The sequence below is a fragment of the Rhineura floridana genome, chromosome 20 (assembly GCF_030035675.1).
Source record: "Rhineura floridana isolate rRhiFlo1 chromosome 20, rRhiFlo1.hap2, whole genome shotgun sequence".
Lineage (NCBI taxonomy): Eukaryota > Metazoa > Chordata > Lepidosauria > Squamata > Rhineuridae > Rhineura > Rhineura floridana.
In genome coordinates this window covers 1,505,714-1,527,962 of record NC_084499.1, presented here as the reverse complement: position 1 = coordinate 1,527,962, position 22,249 = coordinate 1,505,714, and the positions used below count along the sequence as shown (strand labels likewise).

General features: G+C 40.2%; 1 protein-coding gene across 1 annotated transcript in view; it reads right to left on the bottom strand.

Moving 5' to 3' along the window:
- MAMDC4 (MAM domain containing 4) overlaps positions 1-12,137 on the bottom strand; it is a 57,198-nt gene extending 45,061 nt beyond the window's left edge. Inside the window, exons 1-4 of the mRNA XM_061604465.1 lie at positions 12,086-12,137; positions 10,510-10,614; positions 2,691-2,864; positions 548-673 (exon numbers count right to left, since the gene is read on the bottom strand). Coding sequence (XP_061460449.1) covers positions 548-673; positions 2,691-2,864; positions 10,510-10,614; positions 12,086-12,137 — 457 coding nt within the window. The remainder of the gene's footprint in view (positions 1-547; positions 674-2,690; positions 2,865-10,509; positions 10,615-12,085) is intronic.
- Positions 12,138-22,249: the final 10,112 nt, after the last annotated feature.

Genomic DNA, 22,249 nt, shown 5'->3' with positions numbered 1-22,249 from the left:
ACTTTTATAATTCCAAACTACCTTAAAGGCTTGTTGTCATAGCTGCTGATGTAATGTACGTAAATTGCTTCAAATAATCTATAGTTAGCTATTTAAATGGTAAGGATTATTGATGAAGGCCATCTAGTAAGTTCGTGACAAAAGGCGTTCCCTCACAGAGTTACAGTTCCCAGAGTTACCTGGAAAGAGAGATTCACCATTAAACCACTGTGGGAATTGTAGCTCTGGGAGGGAAATAGGGGTCTTCTCTAACAATTCTCGGCACCCTTAACAAACTACATTTCCCGAGATTCTTTGGGGGAAGCCATGGCTGTTAAAATTGTATGATAGCACTTTAAATGTATGGTGCGGATGCAGTCTAAGATTCAAACTGGGGGCTGATGCTCTTAGGTGTTACACTTTGCCCCTTACATTTTCTGTCTGCTATAACTCTGGAAACCAAGCCAAACAAGTAAAATGGTTTTACCCTAGAACACTTGGTTTACCAAATACAACCCTGAGGGAGGCTGCTGTTGGCTCCTCCATTCCCACAGGCCCATTTCCATACCTGGTCCCCACAGGTGATACCAAGCCCGGATCTCGCAGGTGGCAGCTGCCGCCCTCATTGGTGGGGATCTGAGCTGGGCGATAGCGGATGGCTTGGCTCTTTGCTTGGAGGTGGACATGAACCAGCCTGTGGGAACCCCAAAAGAGGCATTCAGGAGCACCCTAGGTAATCACAGGACATCCACCTCTCCTTTTCTGATGGCACTTTAATGCAAATCTAACAAGTTCACTCTGCCCAGAACAATACACAAACCAATATACAATTATCCTTCAAAATTCACACGTCTCTTAATTTTGAAGTTCCTTCAACCCAAAAATGTGCACAAACGTCCATAGAGGAAACTATGCATAACAATGCATACATTAAAGAAAATTCACTAATAGAAAACCCTTGCGGTTTAAGATTGTACCTATAGCCCATAGATATTTCTATCAAACTTGAAAAAGCAGGGAAATTGGGCAGCTATAGTGAATGCACCAGGAGAGCAGGAGACCTGACCTCCTCTCTGAGATATTGTACTGCCCTACAAATTTGTCAAAATGCAAACACAATTTGGGTTGGTCTTTCACAGTCCAATCCACTTCCTGTGTAGTTTGGAAGAATTTGGTAACATGTGCCTCTGGGTGGGCATTGGGCATTGGGCATTGGGCAGAGGGAAAGCCCCTTTCCTTTCCAAAAGGAAAACATTGTTAACAGTATCGTTATTTTTCAGGGTTTCCCCCACATTTTTATTCTGTAGCAGGCACATGTAGTCTCCTACCCAAATTTAAACCAAAGCTGTCCCTGGCCACATCCACACCAGACATTTATTCCACTTTAAACAGTCATTATTATTATTTTATTATTTATTAAATTTATTAGTCGCCCATCTGGCTGGATGTCCAGCCACTCTGGGCGACGTACAAGATAAAAACAATACATTAAAATGTTAACATTTAAAACCATAACAATAAAAATCTAACCCACCCCAAAAGCCTGCCTGAAGAGCCAGGTCTTCAAGGCCCGGCGGAAGCTCATCATAGAAGGGGCATGGCTTCCCCCAAAGAATCCTGGGAAGTGTAGTTTGTGAAGGGGACTGAGAGTTGCTTGGTGATGCCCTATTCCCCTCACAAAGCTCCAGTGGCCAGAATTTTCAGGGAAGAGGGGCTGACTGTTAAACCACTCTGACCACTGGAGCTCTGTCAGGGGAATAGGAATCTCCTACCAACTCTTAGCACCCTTCATAAACTACACTTTCCAGATTCTTTGAGGGAAGCCATAACTCTTTAAAGTGGAATAAATGCCTGGTGTGGGTGTGGCCCCCTGATTAGCCAAGCCAAATAGCAGTTAGTCTGGCTTTTAGTTTGTTCTTACTGAGCATGCCTGCGATTTCATAGACTCCGATGTTAATTTTCTTAAACTAATTAAAAATCCGCCATGCATTTTTTAAACTTTTAAAGTGCAGAAGATGGAGGTAAGAGTATGGGGCAAGATCAGTAATAGGATCTCATGTACTCTGTGAACATGGTTGGTTTTTAATTAATTTCAACAAATTATGAGACCACTGACAGAAAAAAGTCCAACAAGGATCTAAATTATTTTAGACTTTTAACTCTGGATTCTCTCTGAGTGTTTTGTGTATCACCGTGAAAACTTAAAGAGCTGTTAAGCATGCATTTCTGAGTTCAGGACTTTATGTTTTGTAAGATTTTGTTTTGAAATGAGCTTATGGGAAGAAGTCGAATGGCATTATACAGGCACTCTCGTGGCTGTATAATAACATACAAAATGCATTCTATTAGGGAGCAGTCCTTGCAAAAAAGTATATAGTGCTCTACAATGCTGATGAACTTTCTTGAGCCTTGGACTTAAAAAATCAGAAACAAAGCAAACTGAAGTTAAGATTGAAAAAGTGAGAGCAACCAAATTGGACAGGTTTACCCATCCCTACTCGGCACACCCCCAATTCAAGGCATGCACAGACAGACATAATTTTTTTTTCAGAGCCAGTTCAAGCCTTTTCCCTGCCCTGGGTGCAAATGAATCACAAATGAGTTGTGATTCTTGCAATGATGAATTCTCCCTGGGCGCAGGACAATCAGCCGAGCCCTTGCAGCCCTTGGCCACGATCTCCAGAGTCAGCCCCCTGAGAAGAAGCAGTTACCCAAATCGGTGCCCAGCGTATGGTCAAAGGGGGGTTCTGCCCCCCATGTTGAGAGGCTGGCCCGTGCTGGGGCCCATCGGTAGCCAGTGGTGCTCACATCCTCCCAGCCACAAGTGCTGCCTTCAAAGTCGCAAGTAAAAGGCGTTCCCAGGGCAAAAAAATCCTTTCGATATCCTAGAAAGCAATAAGAATAAGAATAAACGTATTAGTCGCCCATCTGGCTGGATGTCCAGCCACTCTGGGCGACGTACAAGATAAAAACAATACATGAAAACGTTAACATTTAAAACCATAACAGTCAAAACCTAACCCACCCCAAAAGCCTGCCTGAAGAGCCAGGTCTTCAAGGCCCGGCGGAAGCTCATCATAGAAATTGAGAAAGAATGCTCAGCTGGCAAAGCCCAAAACAGGCTGGCAGGATCAGTTCGAGGTCCAGGAGTGCCTCAGGCAAGGAGCATTTCGGACAGCCCCCTCCATTCCTTTGGCTTTTGGATGCCTTGTTTTTAAAACAAGGCGTCTGCAGTCCATTTTGTGACTTTGACGCACAGCTTGCCTGCATGTTTTATCCCTGTCAGCTAAGATGCTAAATTTGCACACCTGGATCTGATGATCAGTCAAGTCAAGTCAAGTCAAGTATATTTTATTGTGCTAGCCAAAGGCCATGACAAATACCTTAAAAACATTACAATTGAATATGAACAAAAGCATACAGGATATACATATTGTCCCAGGATATAAAAGTCATGTAATAGAAAATTAACCAGCAGAGTCTCCCTGGCAATTAATTGCTATTTTGTCTAGTTCTTTTTTCCTAATCTTTTTTGCCGCAAGAGCAAAAAGGGCCACCTTGTGGGTCACATAACTATTAGCATCACTCAAGAGATATAAAATCTCCTCCAGGGGGTTCCCATTTCCCTGGAACAACAGAGGTTTTATAAATCTCTCTCTTGGGTGTTCATATAGTGGACATTTTAGCATATAGTGCGCAATGTCCTCCACCTGCCCTAGATCACAAATACACAACCTTCTTTCAAAGGGCACCTTCTGATAACGTCCATCTATTACCGCTGTTGGCATAACTTGGAACCGTAGTTCCATGAACGCATTTCTTAAAGGAGCTAGTCTTAATTTGGTCAGATAGCAAGCTCTAAAGTGTTCTGTTTTCACTGACGCAAAATAAGTAGAAAATCTAGAGTTTTTAATTAGACGCAAATCCCTTCTGGCGTCTATCCAAAGGAGCCAATCCCTTAAATGTCTCTTTTCTATGCCTACTATATATTTTAACTTGGGAAGATGGTAACTATTTAAAAGATTTTGAGACATTAACTTCCAGTTTGGGTTGTTTTCTAGCTCCTTATAGCACAATACTGGGAGGCGTTCTTTTGTCAGGGAAGCAATTCGCTTATAATAATTTAAGCGTAGCCACACAGCTTTTATCTTTATTGATGGCCAGCCAGATTCTGTTCTCAAGAAAGCTGCAGGTGTTCCTGGGGGTAAGGAATATAGCTTTCGAAAGAATTTATTCTGTATTATTTCCAAGATTTTGATCACATTTGAATCTGACCCCCATACCTCTACCCCATAGAGCATTTGTGTGACCACTTTACTGCCAAAGATCTTTAAGGCAGGTTCAATCATTTGTCCTCCCTTATTATAATAAAACTTCATTAAGGCTCCAATTGTTCTCTCCGCTTTCAGCTTGATCGTCTCACTATGCCGTTTCCATGTAAGGGACTCGCTGAAAACAATCCCTAGGTATCTGAATGAGCGGACTTGTTCTATAACCTGTTGATCTAAGTTCCATTTGTATCTTGGATTACATTTACCAAAGACCATAATTTTTGTCTTGGAGTAATTTATCAATAGATGCTCATTTTTACAATAGGTGCTAAATGCATCCAGGAGATTTTTAAGGCCCAAACGAGAGAGGGAGATGAGTATCAAATCATCTGCATACATTAAAATAAAAATCTTTCTATTACTAATTGCTGGTGCGGGAGAATCTACTCGAGCTAACCATGGCACCAGATCATTTATATAAATATTAAAAAGAGTGGGAGCCAAAATGCATCCCTGCTTCACCCCACGTGTTGTTTTCAAGGCTTCAGTTAATGCACCCTTTAGGCCAATTCTGATCCTTAGTTCTGTATTACTATATAACTCTTGAATCAGTTGTAAAAGTCTACGATCCATCTTGGTGCTTTGTAATTTCTCCCATAATCTGGGTCTGTTAATCGAGTCAAAGGCTGCAGTAAGGTCTATGAAGGCAGCATAAAGATGTCTTTTGTTCTTGGTGTATTTCTCTATAATATGGTTTAGGATAAAGCATTGGTCGATCGTGCTATATCCTCTCCTAAACCCTGCTTGTTCTTCCTGGATAAACTGATTTTCTTGCAGCCAGTCAGTTAGTTTTAATAATAAATGTCGAGCATACAGTTTTGAGGGGATGTCTAACAGGCTGATTGGACGATAATTTTGTGGGTCGTTTCTATCCCTTTTTGTAGATTGGAAATATTATGCTTGTTTTCCATCCTAGAGGCATTTGACCAGAACTATTTATTGTGGTAAATAATCCTACCAGGATGGGTATCCACCAGTCTACATTTTCTGTAAATAGTTCTGGGGGGAGCATGTCTTCTCCTGGTGCTTTTTTAGTTTTCAAGGATGCAATAAGAGTTTTTACCTCATGTGTTGTAACTGGATGCCACTCAGGTAGGTTATCAAAATTTTTAGATATCTCTATCTCTGCACGATCATTAGGCTGATCTCCAAATATATTAGAAAAATGCTTAATCCAGGAAGAAGCAGAAACTGCTGCCTCCGAGGTAGATCTTATTTCCTTTAGACCACGTGAAACCAGCTCCCAGAATTTGCCTTCATTTTGTTCCTTTACTGTTTGTTCCAATTCTTGCCACTGCATTTTTATATATACCCTTTTCTTGTTTTTAAGTAAACTTTTGTATTCCGTCCTACATTTGATTAAATCTTCCATTATCTCTTTTGAAGGTTTCTTACAGGATTCTCTGATTTTTTTTTAACACTTTCTTAGCCTTCTTACACTCTGCATCAAACCAACCATAATGTATTGTCTGCTTACTTTTGTCATTAGATGTTATGAAGCAAGGTCTAAGTTCCGTAACTATTTGCTGGAAGATGTCTACATGATTCACTGAGTTATCCCCAAATTGTTGTCACCTGCTCATCAAATAATTATTTTGTAGTTTTTGCTGGATGTTGCTACTTATTTTGCTGGACCATTTCAGTCTCCTTTCACCCAGCATTTCCCCTGTAAGGTTGGTTGTTTCGGTTATTGATACCCGTTCCATCAAGGGGCTTATATTCACCGATAAAGGGTGATGGTCACTTTCTGTTCTTCCAAGAATTTCAAAAGCACTTACTAGTGGGAAAAGTGAGACTGAAACCATAATATGATCGATAACACTGGCGCCCAGTTTGCTCAGATAAGTAAAAAAACCTTCAGTTATATCCAGTGAACTCCCGTGCAACGAGTATAAACTTTGGTGGTATATAAATTCTAAAAATTTAAGACCTTGTTGGTTGTATTTACTGTCCATCGAAGTGTGAGAGGTTAGGAAGATTTCTTCCAGATCTATTCCCAAGGGATGAAAGTAACCTTCTGAAGTTGCCCCAATTCGAGCATTGAAATCTCCGCAAATTAAGATGTATGCTTGCGGAAACTTCTGATCTATCTGTTCCATCAAAGAAATTAAATCTTTCCAAATCTTAGTAACGGTTAATGGGCCCTTGGACGGAGGAAAATACGTGTTTATGCAGAAAAAGGGGGCTCCCGTCTCTGTTTTTAATTGTACTGGCAGAAGATAGTTGTTCTGTGGTCCCAGATTGACCAATTGGGATTCTTCTGTTAATTCCAGCGATATGAAGGAAACCAATCCGCCACTGCCTCTGCCCATCTTGAATTTCTTAATAGCTGGCAGATTGAATGATTTATAACCCTGCAATAAAGGGGGGTTATTTTCATAGGTCCAGGTCTCCTGTAGGCAGACTATGTCATATTGTTGGAGCATCACAATAAATTCATTATCTGCCATCTTATTTACCCAACCTGCCACGTTCCAGGAGATTATCTTTAACCCTTTATGTTTTGTACGTAGTCAGTTAGAGTATTCCAGGAAAGTTTTGGGAAGATAATCTCTGGGCTTTTTGTTATCACCCTTGTTCCAGTATTTGTCTTTAGGCATCGGACCGCAATACCTGATGGAGCGCCTCTCTCGCTATGTACCTACCTGTTCACTACGCTCGACGTCGAAGGCCCTTCTCCGGGTCCCAACCCATAAAGAGGCCCGGAGATCAACAACTAGATCTAGGGCCTTCTCGGTGGTGGCCCCCGAACTATGGAATGCCCTCCCAGACGAGATACGCCTGGCGCCTTCTCTGTTATCTTTTCGGCGCCAGGTAAAAACTTACCTTTTCGCCCAGGCTTTTTAAATTTTGTAAATGTTTAAATATTTTAAATTTAACATTCTAAATTTAATATGATCTTAATTTATAAATCTCAATGGCAATTTTATTAATGTTTTATAATTGTACTATATATATATATATTTTCCACACTTGCTCATATTTTAATTGTGATTTTATTTGTTGTACACCGCCCTGAGAGCTTTCTGCTATAGGGCGGTCTAGAAATGTAATTAAATAAATAAATAAATAAATAAATAAATAGTAGGGATCATAGGTTGTATTCCCCAATTTTCCTGTTTATGATGATCCAGCCTGATGTTATTTGGATAGGTTACAAATTTGGGGATCTCATGCCTCTGGTTCCTCCAGCATCTGTTTTCCCCCATACTGTATTTGGGCTGTCTTTCATTTCCAGTCCTTGGTGCCCATATGGAAATATTACTATGCCCTTGAGGGGACTTATTTGGTGTTCTTATCAATTCAAATAGTAACCCTCTATTGGAAAATTTATGTAATAGAGACCAGAATTTACAGCCTAACTCCGAACTCCAAAATGTGAGCTCAATGCTACCCATTTGTCCAAAGGAGGGTAGACAATTGCAAAAAACTCCTTTTCTTATATCCAAGTCAGTTCCCAGTATAAATTGAATATCTGTTAGGAGTTCTTTCCACGATCTTATTCTCCCTCCTGGTTTTCTCACTGGCCATTTATGGATGATCACTTGAAAATCATTCGATAATCTTTCCCTTGATATAGTCCTTTTCTTATAATAAGGGTTGAAGTTGCTCCTTTTCCTTCTGTTTTCTTTATAATTGTATTTTAAGGGATAAGCTGTTTCACAAATTTCCTCGATTGCCTCCCGACTGCATTGCTGAGTCAAGCGGGGAGGCTCTCGTAGTGACTTATCTAAGCCATCTTCTTCTAGTGGAATTTTATGAGTTTGCTTAATGCTATTGGGCGAACTACTCATAATTTCCACTGGGAGTGGAGTGGAGGCTTTATCTGAATATTTATCTATTATTAGAAGTCTTGGAGGGTGTAAGATTTAAAATAGAAACATCGTTGTTACTAAGAGCTTGCTTTTGGTTACTAACATGAGGGAATGTCTCTGAGTACCTATTCCAGTCTGCGAATATATCCTTAAGTTGTTGAGTTATTGTATTTTGATCAAGGTCCTCCTTGTACAGATCTTCTCTGGCTGAATGTTCTTTCTGTGTCATGATATCCTCCAATCCTTGAGTAATGAAATTTGTCTGAGGAGCTACTGACAGAATTCCCATCTCAACCAGGGCAACTAAAGCTCTAATAGTAGCCTTCAGACCAGAGACTTCTTGTTGCAATTTATCCATGTTGTGAAAAAATTTTTCTGTTGTTTGCTTAGTTAAAAGACATTGGTCTCGTAAAATCTCCCACGGAGAGGGAGTTTCTTCCTTGTTTTCTCCTAAGTCCAGTTTATCTAAGTTTCCCTTTAAAGTATGTAGAGTTTATTTACTTGTAGTGAGTTGTTTTTGTCTACATAATTGGGAAATGTCTTCTCTCAAATCTGGATCAATAGACCAGTTAGTTTGGCCTTCACTAAAGGAATACTTGTCTGGGATTCTTCTGTCTGCTGGATGATCTGTCTCTGTTATAAAACAAGTGCTATCAAGAAAGTCCAGACTCTCCATAGACGGTAATTCTGGAATACTTTGGACCATCTGCTGCTCTTTTGCTTTTACTTTTGGATCTTTTCCTTTATTTATTCCACAATAATCTAATATAGATTTTTGAATTAGATTAGGAAGTGAACTATTAATTATAGTGCCACGACTTTGAGCACGTGTGGTCACCATTTTATACCCGTCTGGTCAATTCTTCAATGAGTGAAATATGCTCAAGCAGCTCTATTTTCTTCTCTTCTCTTCTCCTCCTGGCTCTCTAGTTTGATTTCACTAGGGGTTCTTTGGTAGTTGCAGCTTTAAAGGAAGGGAGTCAAAGCTTCCTTTGTAGGAGGGAGAGACTATGTAGCTTGTAATATGCAGGGGGGGCAGTGACAGCAAAGTTGTTAATTGGCTGTTCCAAGGTCCATTTAAAATAATTCTCCCTCCTCGCAATAATATTTCTACCCCCTTGCAGCTGCGTTGGTTTTCTGTTAATTAAGTGAGGTGCCGAGCCACAAGAGAGTAAATAATAATGAGTACCTGTATTCTTACGCTAGATTTTCATCTATTCAGCTACAAATAAGTAAGTACTTTATAAGAAACTGGAATTCTGCAACTTCTTCACTTCCTTCCTTCCTTCCAGGATAATAGAGAAGCGGTGGATGTTTGCAGCTTGCTGTTCCCTCCTCCAGGTCTCGGCATAACCTGCTTTGTAGCTTATCTCTCTAATTCCACTCTTTTCCTTTTAGGTACTTTCAAAGGCCCGGAAAAAGGAAACAGAGGAGTTATCTCACTCCTGTATTGATTTCATTCTCTTTAATTAACTCACAATTGCCAGGAATCAGAGCTTGGAAAAGTTACTTTTTTTAACTACAACTCCCATCAGCCTAATCCAGTGGCCATGCTGGCTGGGGCTGATGGGAGTTGTAGTTCAAAAAAGTAACTTTTCCAAGTTCTGCCAGGAATATAAAGGAGATATAGGAGCCATACAAGCATTCAACCGTCTCAGTCGCCATCTTGGCCCCTCCCTCTGATGATCAGTCACTCATGAGCAATGGACAGGCCCTGATGTGAATTTTCCTGCATGGAGCAATAGAGTGTAGGAGCGAAGAACTTCAGGCAATGCAGGTTGGCATGGCCAGCTTTACCAGTGAAGGTGAGCGGTTTCCACCCTTTGCTCCAGTGGGACGAAGAAGAGCTGGGTAGGATTCCCTGAGTCAAACACAAGTATGGAGAGGGGGAGAGGGGAACCCCAAATAGAGCGTACTGAGTAGACTGACTGACAGTTTGGGGGGGGGCAGAGAAGAGGGAAAAACCAAGGGAAAAGGGGAACTGAACAGAGTATCCTAAAAAGAACTTCACACTGCAACAATTTGTTGCACATCCCACTTCTTAGCCTCATAGTTGAATGGAACCTCCCTATTCAGAAGCAGTCTACCTCCGAATACTAGCTGCTGGGGATGAAACACCCCTTGCATCCGTCCCCTGCTTTGTGGGCTTCCCAGAGGCATCTGACTGGTCACTGTGGGAGGAAAGGAAGATGCTGGACTAGACACACCTTTGCTCTTGTCAACCTGGTGCCCTCCAGCTGTTCTGGACTTCCGTCCCCATCAGCCCCGGACAGCAAGGCCACATGATGCTGAGGCTGATGAGAGCTGTAGTCAAAAATAGCTGCAAGGCACCAGGCTGAGGAAGGCCATCTTGGATCTTCTTGGTTCAGGGAAAAAGCACTTACCACACCAGCTTTCATCTGAGCAATCCCAGCAGTCACAGACAAAATCACAGATGCTCGTCCTGGGGCTTCCACACCTGTTGCCGAGGGCAAAAAACGGAGGCCTGGCTAGGAGACAAAAGGCAGGAGGCACAAATGGACGGACCACCCAAATTACCTCTCTGCTCGACCTACCTTTCTATCCAGCCCTTCCTCCACCGAGGGATGTCAGTGGTTCTACCTGTGAGGTGGGCGAGGCTAGGAGGCAGTAATGTACCCAGGCCGGGGGCTTAATGTTGCCAGCAAGTCATCCAAATATCACAAATGGAGCATATACTGAAAATGCATGAACCATCCCATAATAAACTCCCATCCGGAAGCTCCCCCCCCCCGTGGGCTTCAGAGCTGCTGAGCGGGAATTTGAACCTGGGTCTTCCCAGTCCAAGTCCCTAAAATATATTGGGTGCAGCAAGTAAAGGGGCTAATATTCGTGTATGGGGTATTCTCATGCAAGGGTTCAAAATGCAACCCACCTTAAAAACCTCCTTAAAAATCTGAATTTAAAAAACAAATAACTGAGCTCTCTGTATAAGCCAGTGTACAGGTTGGGCACAAATTTCCACTCTGGAGAAGGCTGTTTGTATATGTGTGAACTGTTATATTTTAGCAACAAGAGTTCAGCACCACCACCAAAAACAAAACACACACACACACATAGTGTTGAAAACAAATTCCCCCCGCGGAATGAACTGCAGCAGAATTCAACAGGGAGCTACAAACATTTATACTGAGCTTCAGAAGAGTGCCAGATTATTTATATCCCCCCCTTTCATCCAAAGGGCTCAAAGTGGCATACATGGTTCTCACCACTTTCCCCCATATTTTATCCTCACTAGAACCCTGTAAGGTAGGATCGGGAGAGAGGGAGAGGGAGAGAGAGAGGCTGGCCTAAGGTCACTCAGTGAGCTTCATGGCTGAGTGGCAGTTTGAACCCGGGTTTTCCAGGGCCTAGTCTCAACACTCTAACCACTAAGCAACACTGGAGTAGAGGGACCAGGGGCCTGGTTCAGTCATTCCTTCACTTTCTCATTTCCTGAAATTAAATCGTGGACAGGCTTCCTCTTTCCCACTGGAGTGGTAGAAAAGAGGACCTTTACATTCACCCCGGAAGCATTGTGCCATTTCCTGAAGAGGAAGAGTGGCAGCAGAGCACCTTTCCTTCACACGCAGAAGGCCTGGGGTGCAGCCCCTGGCATCTCCATGTAGGGCCGGGAAAGACTCCTGCCTGAAACCAGGGAGAGAGGCTGCCAGTCAGTGTAAGCAATAATGAGCTGGATGGACCCCGAAGGTCTGATTCGGTGTGAAGACGCTTCCTATCTAAATCATCCCCTTTTATTTTTAAGGGAAAGGTCATAGGTCAGTGGCAAAGCACTTGCTTTGCATGCAGAAGGTCCCTGTCAACTCCAGAGTAGGGCTGGGAAAGGCCTCTGCTTGGCAGCTGCCGGTCAGTGTGGACAATACTAAGCTAGACAGAACAATGGCCTGGCTCACTAGGGTGGGCAGCTTCCCATCTCCCTATGTTCTCCATTGGAAAACTTACCCAAAGGTTTCTCCAGGAGCAGGAGACACAGGAGGAGCCATAACCCAGACATACTCAGAGGCCGACCCAACAAGCAGAAGAATTTCTCTTGGGAAAGGAGGGCAGGTCTCCGAGCATGACACCGCACTCTGGACTTCAGACTCATTTATCTCTCACCTGCGCAGCAGAGAGAAGCAGGCCCAGGGCAATTTCCTCCTTGATGCAAGCAGGCAGTTGAGCAGAATCTCAGACACCCTTCCCAGGGGTGAGGGGCATCAGTCAGCGAGGGGATGCACAGGAAGAACACACACACAACAGGAGCAGAGGCAGCAGGCTTCCCACCCAAAAGGTGGCAGCTCGAGGAAGCCAGCCAAGCTGCACCAATGCACACACACTGGAAGCACTGGAAAATCCAGGCGTGTTGGACATCATTTACTAAAGGGGCACAGGAGAACCCCTTTTGTTAAGGCCAGCCTTTGCCAGCCTGGCACCCTCCAGATTTTCTGAGGGGCTGAGGTGTAGTCTAGAACACCTGGTGGCCATCAGGCTGGTGAAAGTTAACAACAGCAAAGAGCAAAAAATGGGAAAGTTGCTGCTATAATTCTAAATTCTCAAAACACTGTGGGTTTTTGTTTTTTTTAAAGACACCTGTGGAGCTAATAGCTGAACCCTGGCATGCTACTTGATATGGAATTTTCACATTCTGCAATGTTAGATTGAAACAAAACTATACAAAACTTATAGTCCTGAACTCAGAAACACTTGCTTAGCAACAGTGCTCAGAGGCTCATTTACCAAATTCTTCCAAGCTACACAGGAAGCGGATTGGACTGTGAAAGACCAACCCAAACTGTGTTTGCATTTTTACAAATTTGTAGGGCAGTCCAATATCTCAGAGAGGAGGTCAGGTCTCCTGCTCCCCTGCTGCATTCACTATAGCTGCCCAAGTTCCCTGCTTTTTAAAGTTTAACATAACTATCTGTCGGCTACAAGTACTTTCTTAAACCACAAGGGTTTTTTGCCTATTAGAGAATAATGTTTACCAATGTGCCAAATGTCAAAGTGATCCAATGAAACTTGCTACAGGTACAAGTTAAAAAGAGCTGAACATTGATATCCTTTTTATTTTAACTTCAAGTTTTCAACAGGCACATCATATATTTCTTTCACATTTTGGTGAAAACTAGTGATGTGCTTTATTCAGGCTTGGTTTGGTGAAGGTCTGAGCAGCAGTTCAAAATTTATTAAAGCTCCCGTTCTCCCTGAAAGCTTGCAGCAACAATTGTTGGTAAATGCTCAGTTTAATTCTGATGGTAGAATGCTGCCAGTACTCCAGTGTTTGCAGAGAGAGACACTTATGTGCAAGGCCCATTCCTTTATTATTTATTTATTTATTTATTTATTTAATTCAGCTTTTATACCGCCCATAGCAAGCTCTCTGGGCAGTGTACATCAATAAAAAACACTTCGCATATAATATAAAAACCACTTAATCATCAGATTACAAAAGATATATCAACTGTCTGTTAAAACATTACATACAAAATACAAATACAAGAATACGAACATATTAAAATATTAAAATGCCTGGGCAAAGAGGAAGGTTTTCACCTGGCGCCGAAAGGATAGTAATGTAGGCGCCAGGCAAACCTCGTCAGGAAGGGTGTTCCATAGTTCGGGGGCCACCACCGAGAAGGCCCTCTTTCTTGTAATCACCTTCCGGGCGTCTCTCTCTGTCGGCACCCGGAGGAGGGCCTTCGATGTTGAGCGCAGTGTACAGGTAGGCTCATATCGGGAGAGACGTTTCATCAGGTATTGCGGGCCTGTGCCGTGTAAGGCTTTATAGGTTAAAACCAGCACCTTGAATCGGGCCCGGAAACATATGGGCAGCCAGTGCAAGCAGGCCAGAATCGGTGTGATGTGCTCCGACCGCTTGGTCCCAGTTATTAATCTGGCCGCTGCATTCTGCACTAGCTGCAGTTTCCGAACCGTCTTCAAAGGCAGCCCCACGTAGAGTGCGTTGCAGTAGTCCAATTTCAAGGTTACCAGAGCATGAACAACTGAAGTAAGATGTTCCCTGTCCAGGTATGGGCGTAGCTGGGCCACCAGCCTAAGTTGGTAAAAAGCACTCCGTGCCACCGAGGCCACCTGCGCCTCAAGTGACAAGGACGGGTCCAGAAGGACTCCCAAGCTGCGCACCTGCTCCTTCAGGGGGAGTGTAACCTCATCCAGAACAGGTCGAACATCCATCATCTGGTCAGGGGATCCATTTACTAGTAGCATCTCAGTCTTATCTGGATTGAGCTTCAATTTGTTCGCTCTCATCCAGTCCATTATCGCAGCCAAGCATCGGTTTAGCACTTTGACAGCCTCACCTGAGGAAGATGAAAAGGAGAAGTAGAGCTGCGTATCATCAGCGTACTGATGAGAACACACTCCAAACCTCCTGATGACAGCACCCAGCGGCTTCATATAGATGTTAAAGAGCATGGGGGACAGAACTGATCCCTGCGGAACTCCATATTGGAGCACCCAGGGTATCGAGTAGTGCTCCCCAAGCACTACTTTCTGGAGACGACCTGCCAGATAGGAGCGGAACCACTGCCAAGCAGTACCTCCAACTCCCAAATCCGCAAGCCTCCCCAGAAGGATGCCATGGTCGATGGTATCAAAAGCCGCTGAGAGATCAAGGAGAATCAACAGGGTTACACTCCCCCTGTCTTTCTCCCGACAAAGGTCATCATACAGGGCGACCAAGGCCGTCTCTGTGCCAAAACCGGGCCAGAAACCTGATTGAAATGGATCCAGATAATCGGTCTCATCCAAGAGATCCTGGAGCTGGGATGCAACCACCCTTTCCAGAACCTTGCCCAGGAATGGCACATTTGCTACCGGCCTGTAGTTATTCAAATTCTCTGGGTCCAGGGAAGATTTCTTCAAAAGTGGTCTCACCACCGCCGCCTTAAGGCAGTTCGGGACCACTCCCTCATATAATGAGGCATTAATCACTTCCCTGGCCCAGCCGGCAGTGCCATCCCTGCTAGCTTTTATTAGCCAAGAGGGGCAAGGATCTAACACAGAGGTGGTTGCACGCACCTGTCCAAGCACCTTGGACAGTTATGGGATGTGGACTCTTAGGAAATGGGAGTGGGCATTGAATGCACCGATGTGGAAATGGGGTTGGGGGCCTCATGCTGACATTCTGAAAGCAGGAAGGGGATGCCAGGGAGAGAGGAAAAGGTGCAGCTGGACCAGCAAGCAGCTTAGTTGCAGCACCCTCAAACTTGCCCCTCTAGCCACATGCCCAGCATACCGTAACTGCACATCTGCCATGGAGAAAAGCGATTGATGAGGGAGAAGGCAGCAAGTGAAGTCAGCAGAAAGAGGACAACAGAAACTGGCCCCGGGTGAGGGAGGGAGAGAGACAAAGAGGCTGAAGATAAATATTGGAGGAGTCTTCCATACAGAGTCTGTTCCACAGTCAGCTGGAAAAGGACAAATGATCTATCCTGAAAGAGAGAGGATTACGGCATAGCCACAGTGGCTAGAGGCTAGGCCATGGAACAGTGAGACCTGGGTTCAAATTCCTGCTCAGCTGTGAAGCTCACTGGAGCAGTCACTTTCTCTCAGGCTCCCCTACACCACAGGGTTGTTGTGAAGATCAACAGGGAGACAGAGAATCATGTACGCAGCCTTGAGGGGAAAAGGTGTAATTGGAAAATAATTAGGAGTTTTAACGCATGGATATTTGGCACATTTGGTTTCGTCTCCTGTTCATTGTTATTACTTGAAATTGAACCTGCCCAATGGAGTTCTCCATTGCTCTGACAGGGAGCTGGGAAAATCAGAACAAGCCTACCTTGAGTTTTGCAAATAGCTGGCAAATGGTCTAAACTGCTTTGAGATTGGCTCAGTCAGTTTTTGTTTTAAGTGGATGTCAAGTGGCTAGTCCATTCAAGTCCAGGGGATCTTTCTGGGACAGAGCAACCCAGCGAATGGCTTCCTTGCGTTTTGCATGCCTCCCAAACTTCTGCCTTCTTAGACACTGGCACATAAAAACAAAAGTCTCTGTTCCTTAACAAAATGCAAAAGCTCAGGAAAAAAGAGTGAAGGATAAATAATACATTGATATATTAAAATTCTTATATTCAACAATAAAAGTAAAGGTTAAATACTTATTCCAAAGGCACTTGTATACGCCCAGTTAATGAGACAAATAAATATTTTTAAAAGTGCTCCTTTGGCGTTTTGGCCAGACACCTTTCAACAACCTGTCTTCCTAAACTCACAACATAAAAATACAAATAGCATTAGTTAGTATCTCAAAAGGAAACTTTTTAGCAACAATATATTATATATAATGGCACTCAGCCAGGCTTTTAAATAAAAAATCCTTTCAAACTGCAAGCAATATATATCACAGACTAATGTGGGATGCCACAAATCCTACATAAAGACTAAATATATATATAAATTGTAAAAATGATCTCACTGATCATTTAATATATAGCCAATCTAAGGTACCCAATGCCTTTATAGTCCAATTCCAGTGAATAATAAATACATACGATAAAGAAGCCATGGGTAACAGCAACTGTCCAGACCCAAAGTTTTTATGGCTAAATTTGGAATCAAAAAGTTGACACAGCTGTGTGATCAGTTTGGTGCCACAGCTGTTGGCCATATAGGTAACGATTAACCCCTTCTAAGGCACTATCCAAATCAAACAAATACATGAAAACAGTAAATTGAAATAATCACAAAGGTGAACTATAAAGGATACAGAAAGCTGGTTGTCATACAGGTATCAGCCAAATTCCATATCAACTACAGTTCAGGAGACCAATCAAATCCTCATACAAACCACCTGGCATCAAAGTCTTCAGAATAAAGATCCAAAAGGTTCTCTTCTTTCTTAGCTTGCTCTCAAGTTGTGTTCCTGATCCAGTGATTCTTTCCAAGGCTCAAAACTTTAAGTCTATATCCGTATGTCCATGTTCAATGAAATGCTTTACTATGGGGGCGTGCATCCTGTGATTCTTAATGCAGCATTTGTATTCACACACACTCATTTTCATTTTCCTCACTGTCAGATCTACATTTGCAGGGGCACTGAGCCACATATATAACCCCTTTAGTATTACAGTTATAAAAATCCTGTAGGACTTATTTTCTACCATCTTTGCACTTGACAGATTCCTTGTTGTGCAGTTGTTACAGACACTGCAATGGTTGCATGGGAAATTGCCTTTAACCTTCTGGTGGAATGCAAGTCATCTCTGCTTTGCTTAAGATTACTATCTCCTAATAGATCTTTTAAATTTCTTGCACATTTATACACAAATATTTACTTCACATCCTGGTATATCAGCCAGTAGATTCCAGAATTTAAGTATGGCTTTCTGTATAGAACCCTTATTGCCATCATAAGTCAAAGGTATCACCATTTTGTTTTTTTTTGTAATAATTTTTATTATTCAAGTTTTCATAAAACAAACACAACAAAATCAAACAACAAAAACAATACAACAAAAATAAAAAGAACTTGACTTCCGATTTGTTATCTGTTACAGATAAGTATATATAATATATATCAAACCTGTCCCCTAAAACATACGAAATTCACTTTTTTCCATAGTCTATCTTAATTAATCGTCAAATCCCATTATCATCATTTCATTTTTTTTCTTTCAACAAAAAGTCCAAAAGAGGCTTCCATTCCTTAAGAAATGTATCTGTCGTTTTTTCTCTGAGAAGGCATGTCAATTTGTCCATCTCAACTAAGTCCATTAATTTCAATAGCCATTCTTCCTTTGTTGGTATTAATCCCATTTTCCACTTTTGTGCATATAATAATCTTGCTGCCGTAATCATATATAATATTATTCTTCCATATTTCTTTTCCTTTTGTTTATCCATAAAACCCAATAAAAAAAATTCTGGCTTTGACTGAATATTTATCTTTAATATTTTTTGCATCATCCTACCTATCTGTGCCCAAAATAATTTTGCCTGTTTACACGACCACCACATATGATAAAAAGATCCTTCTTGTTGTTTACATTTCCAACATACATTAGAAACATTACTATACATTTTTGACAACTTTTCTGGATGTACCAACGATACATCATTTTATAAAAATTTTCTTTAAGATTATAGCATAATGTAAATGTCAAACCTTTTTTCCACATATTTTCCCATTGATCCATTTGTATATTATAACCAAATTTTTTTGCCCACTTGACCATACATTCTTTTACTTGTTCTTCCATGTCCATTTTCAATAAAAAATTATACATTTTTGCAATTATACATTCATCATTTGTACACAAACCTATTTCAAAATCAGATTTATTTATTTCAAACCCAAACATTTTCTTATCCAATTTGTATCTTTCTAACAATTGTAAATAGGCAAACCATTGAGAACTATATCCTTCCTTTATTAGTTGTTCTCTCTCTTTCATTATATATTCTCCATGCACATTTTCTAATAGTTCTTGGTAAGTTAACCATTTCTCTTTTCCAACCATTTCTCTTCTATAAAATGCTTCTTGACTTGAAACACATAGTGGTATTTTCGAAAAAAACCTTGTTTTATATTTATTCCATATTTTCAACAAAGGACGTCTTATAAAATGATTATTAAAATCCACATTAACTTTTACTTTATCATACCATAGATATCCATGCGATCCCCACTTCAGGTTGTGACCCTCCAAATCCAATAATCTTTTGTTCCTCAATACAATCCATTCCTTTATCCAGACTAAGCAACAAGCAGCAAAATAAAGTCTCAAATTTAGTAATCCCAGCCCTCCTCTTTCTTTGGCATCTTGTAATAATTTAAATTTAACTCTTGGTTTTTTCCCCTGCCAAACAAATTTAGAAATATCTTTTTGCCATTGTTTAAAAGGTAAATCAGAGGATATGACAGGTATTGTTTGAAATAGAAACATCATTCTCGGCAATACATTCATTTTTATTACAGATATTCTACCCATTAATGACAACTGTAATTTATCCCATTTTAACAAATCTTTCTTAATCTCTGTCCATAATTTTTCATAATTATTATGAAACAACTTTGAATTTTTATTTGTCATAATAATACCTAAATATTTCACCCTTTCTTCTATTTTAAAATCTGTCTTCTCCATTAACTCTTTTTGATCCCTTAAAGATAAATTCTTCACCAACATCTTTGTTTTTTGGTTATTGATCTTAAATCCTGCTAATGGTCCAAATTCTTTTAATTTATCCATCAATACTTTAATTCCTTTCAAGGGATTTTCTAATACAATTATCAAGTCGTCAGCGAATGCTCTCAGTTTATATTCTTCTTTTTTTATCTTTAATCCCGAAATCCTTTTGTCTTGCCTTATGTCTCTAAGCAGCACTTCTAGAACCAAAATAAATAAAAGAGGGGACAGTGGACATCCCTGTCTTGTACCCTTTTGTATTTCACATGAGTCTGTTAAATCCCCATTGACAATTATCTGTGCCTTCTGTGATGTATAAATCGATCTGATCCATTTTATAAAATTATCTCCAAAATCCATTTGCTCTAGAACCTTAAACATAAATTTCCAATTCAAATTATCAAATGCTTTCTCAGCATCCAAGAAAATCAAAGCTGCTTGTATGTCATTTCGTTGTTCTAGATATTCCAACACATTCAAAACATTCCTGACGTTATCACGTAGTTGTCTTTTAGTTAAAAACCCCGCTTGATCTTCCTGAATAAATTGTTGCAATATTATTTTCATTCTTTCTGCCAAAATCATTGTAAAAATTTTATAATCATTATTCAATAAAGATATTGGCTGATAATTTTTTGTTTTAGTTAGGTCCTGCTCCTCTTTCGGTATTAATGTTATATTAGCATTTTTCCAACTATCCGGTATCTTTCCCTCTTGCAAAATTGAATTCATTGTACATTGTAAAGGTAACAAGAGTTCCTCCTCCAAACATTTATAATACGCTGCCGATAATCCATCCGGTCCTGGTGCCTTTCCTAGTTTAATTTTACTTATTGCATCAGATATTTCTCTTAACATAATAGGACCATTAATAGCTTGTCTCTGGAAATCTGTGATTTTAGGCAAATTCTGTTTAGATATATACTCTTCTATTTTTTCAGAAGGAATTTCCTGACATTTATACAACATTGAATAATATTGATGAAAAGCTTTTTGGATTTTTACATTGTCTGTCAACATCTCTTCTCCTTCTTGTATCTTTAAAATGAGATTTTTTTGTCGTTCTTTTCTTAATTTATATGCCAACCATTTCCCCGGTTTATTTGCAAATTCAAAAGTCCTTTGTTTAGCAAAATTTAATTTCCTTTCAATTTCTCTAACTGTCAACATTGACACTTGTTTCTGTAACATTTTAATTTGATTTATAATGAAAACTTTAGTTGGATTCTTTTTCAATTCTTCCTCTTTCTGTTTTATTTCTTCCAAAATTAATTGCATTTTCTGTTGTTTCTTTTTTAGTTCAGAATTACATTTAATAAAATATCCCCTCATAAATGCTTTACTTGTATCCCAAACAATATTTTCATCTGTAAATTGTGTTCAAAAAACTCTTTTAATTTCTTCTTACATTCTTGCACTACTTTATCATTCTGTAATAAAGATTCATTTAGTCTCCATCTAAATCCAAGATTTTTTTTTTAAAAAGTCAATATCACAGGGTTATGATCCGAAAAAGTTTTCGGTAATACATCCATCTTGGAAATGTCTTTCACTAAATTTTTAGACATCCAAATCATATCAATCCTCGAAAATGTTTTATGTCTTTCTGAAAAGTAAGTAAATTCCTTTGCATTATCATTTATATATCTCCAAGCATCCACCAATTCTAAATTTTCCATCAATTCAAAGCAGATCTTCGGCAGTTTGCCCTGTGTCTCTTTAATATTTTTCTCAGAAAGTCTATCCATTTTTGGTGAGATTACCCCATTCCAATCACCCATGACACACCAATGATCATATGCAAACTCTGATAATTTTTCCATGAGTCCTGTATAAAACCTTGTTTTATCTTCATTAGGGGCATAAATGCCCACTATCAAAATTTTTGTACCCTGTATGGTGATTTCAGCTCCCACAAATCTGCCACTATCATCCAATAATATCAATTTAGGAGACAACTGTGAATTAATATAAAGAACAACACCATTTTTTTTTTAGATCCTGCCGAAATAAATTCTTCACCCAAATTTTTACAGATCAAATATTTAGAATCTTTCTTTTTAATATGAGTTTCTTGTAAACAAATTATATCCAATTTTAATTTTTTCAAATAACGAAATACTTTCTCTTCTGCGACGTATTAGCTCCATTTATATTCCAAGTTAGAAATTTTTAATCCATTTTTAGGCATGTATTTTAGAAAAGTCTGCACCTGTTGCTCCCTTTAGTTCATCATCATCCTTTTCTTCCTCTACCTGTTTCCCAGGAATTATATCCATGTCTTTGAATTTGTCTTCTTCCATGTCTTTTGAAGCTTTTCTCAAGAAATCCCTTGCTTTTTGAACAGTATTCAGTCGATATTTCTGTTGTCTAAATGTAAAGATCACTCCCTCTGGAACATCCCATCTAAATTGAATTTTACATTGTTTGAGTTTTTCTGTGAAGAAAGCATATTCTTTTCTCTTACGTAGAAGTCTAATAGGAATTTCCTTCATCACCAGTATTTCTTTACCGTCAATTTTGAAGACATTATTAAAATGATGTTGCAAAACCATATCTCTGGTCCTCTTTTTTAAAAAGTAAACAAGCACATCTCTTGGGATTTTTTTCATTGTTGCGTATCTGGAATTAATTCTATAAACTTTATCTATTTCAAATTCTATCCGGTCTTCATCCCAATCCAAGGATTTTACCAAGGCATTAATTTTCTCTCTAATATCTTCACCTGTTTCCTCAGGAATTGCACGGAATCTCAAGCAATGTTCTTTATCTCTAAGTTCCATGACGGCAATATAGTCCAAATTTTTTTCCAATTCCACATTTAAAATATCTGTTCTATTCTCCAAGGTTTGCACCTTGTCTTTAACATTTTTTACGTCCTGTGTTAGTTGCCCAATTGTATCTTTAATCTGATCCACTTCTGTTTTGATATGATCTTTCAAATCTTTAAAATCCTTTTTCATATTACGAAATTCATCTT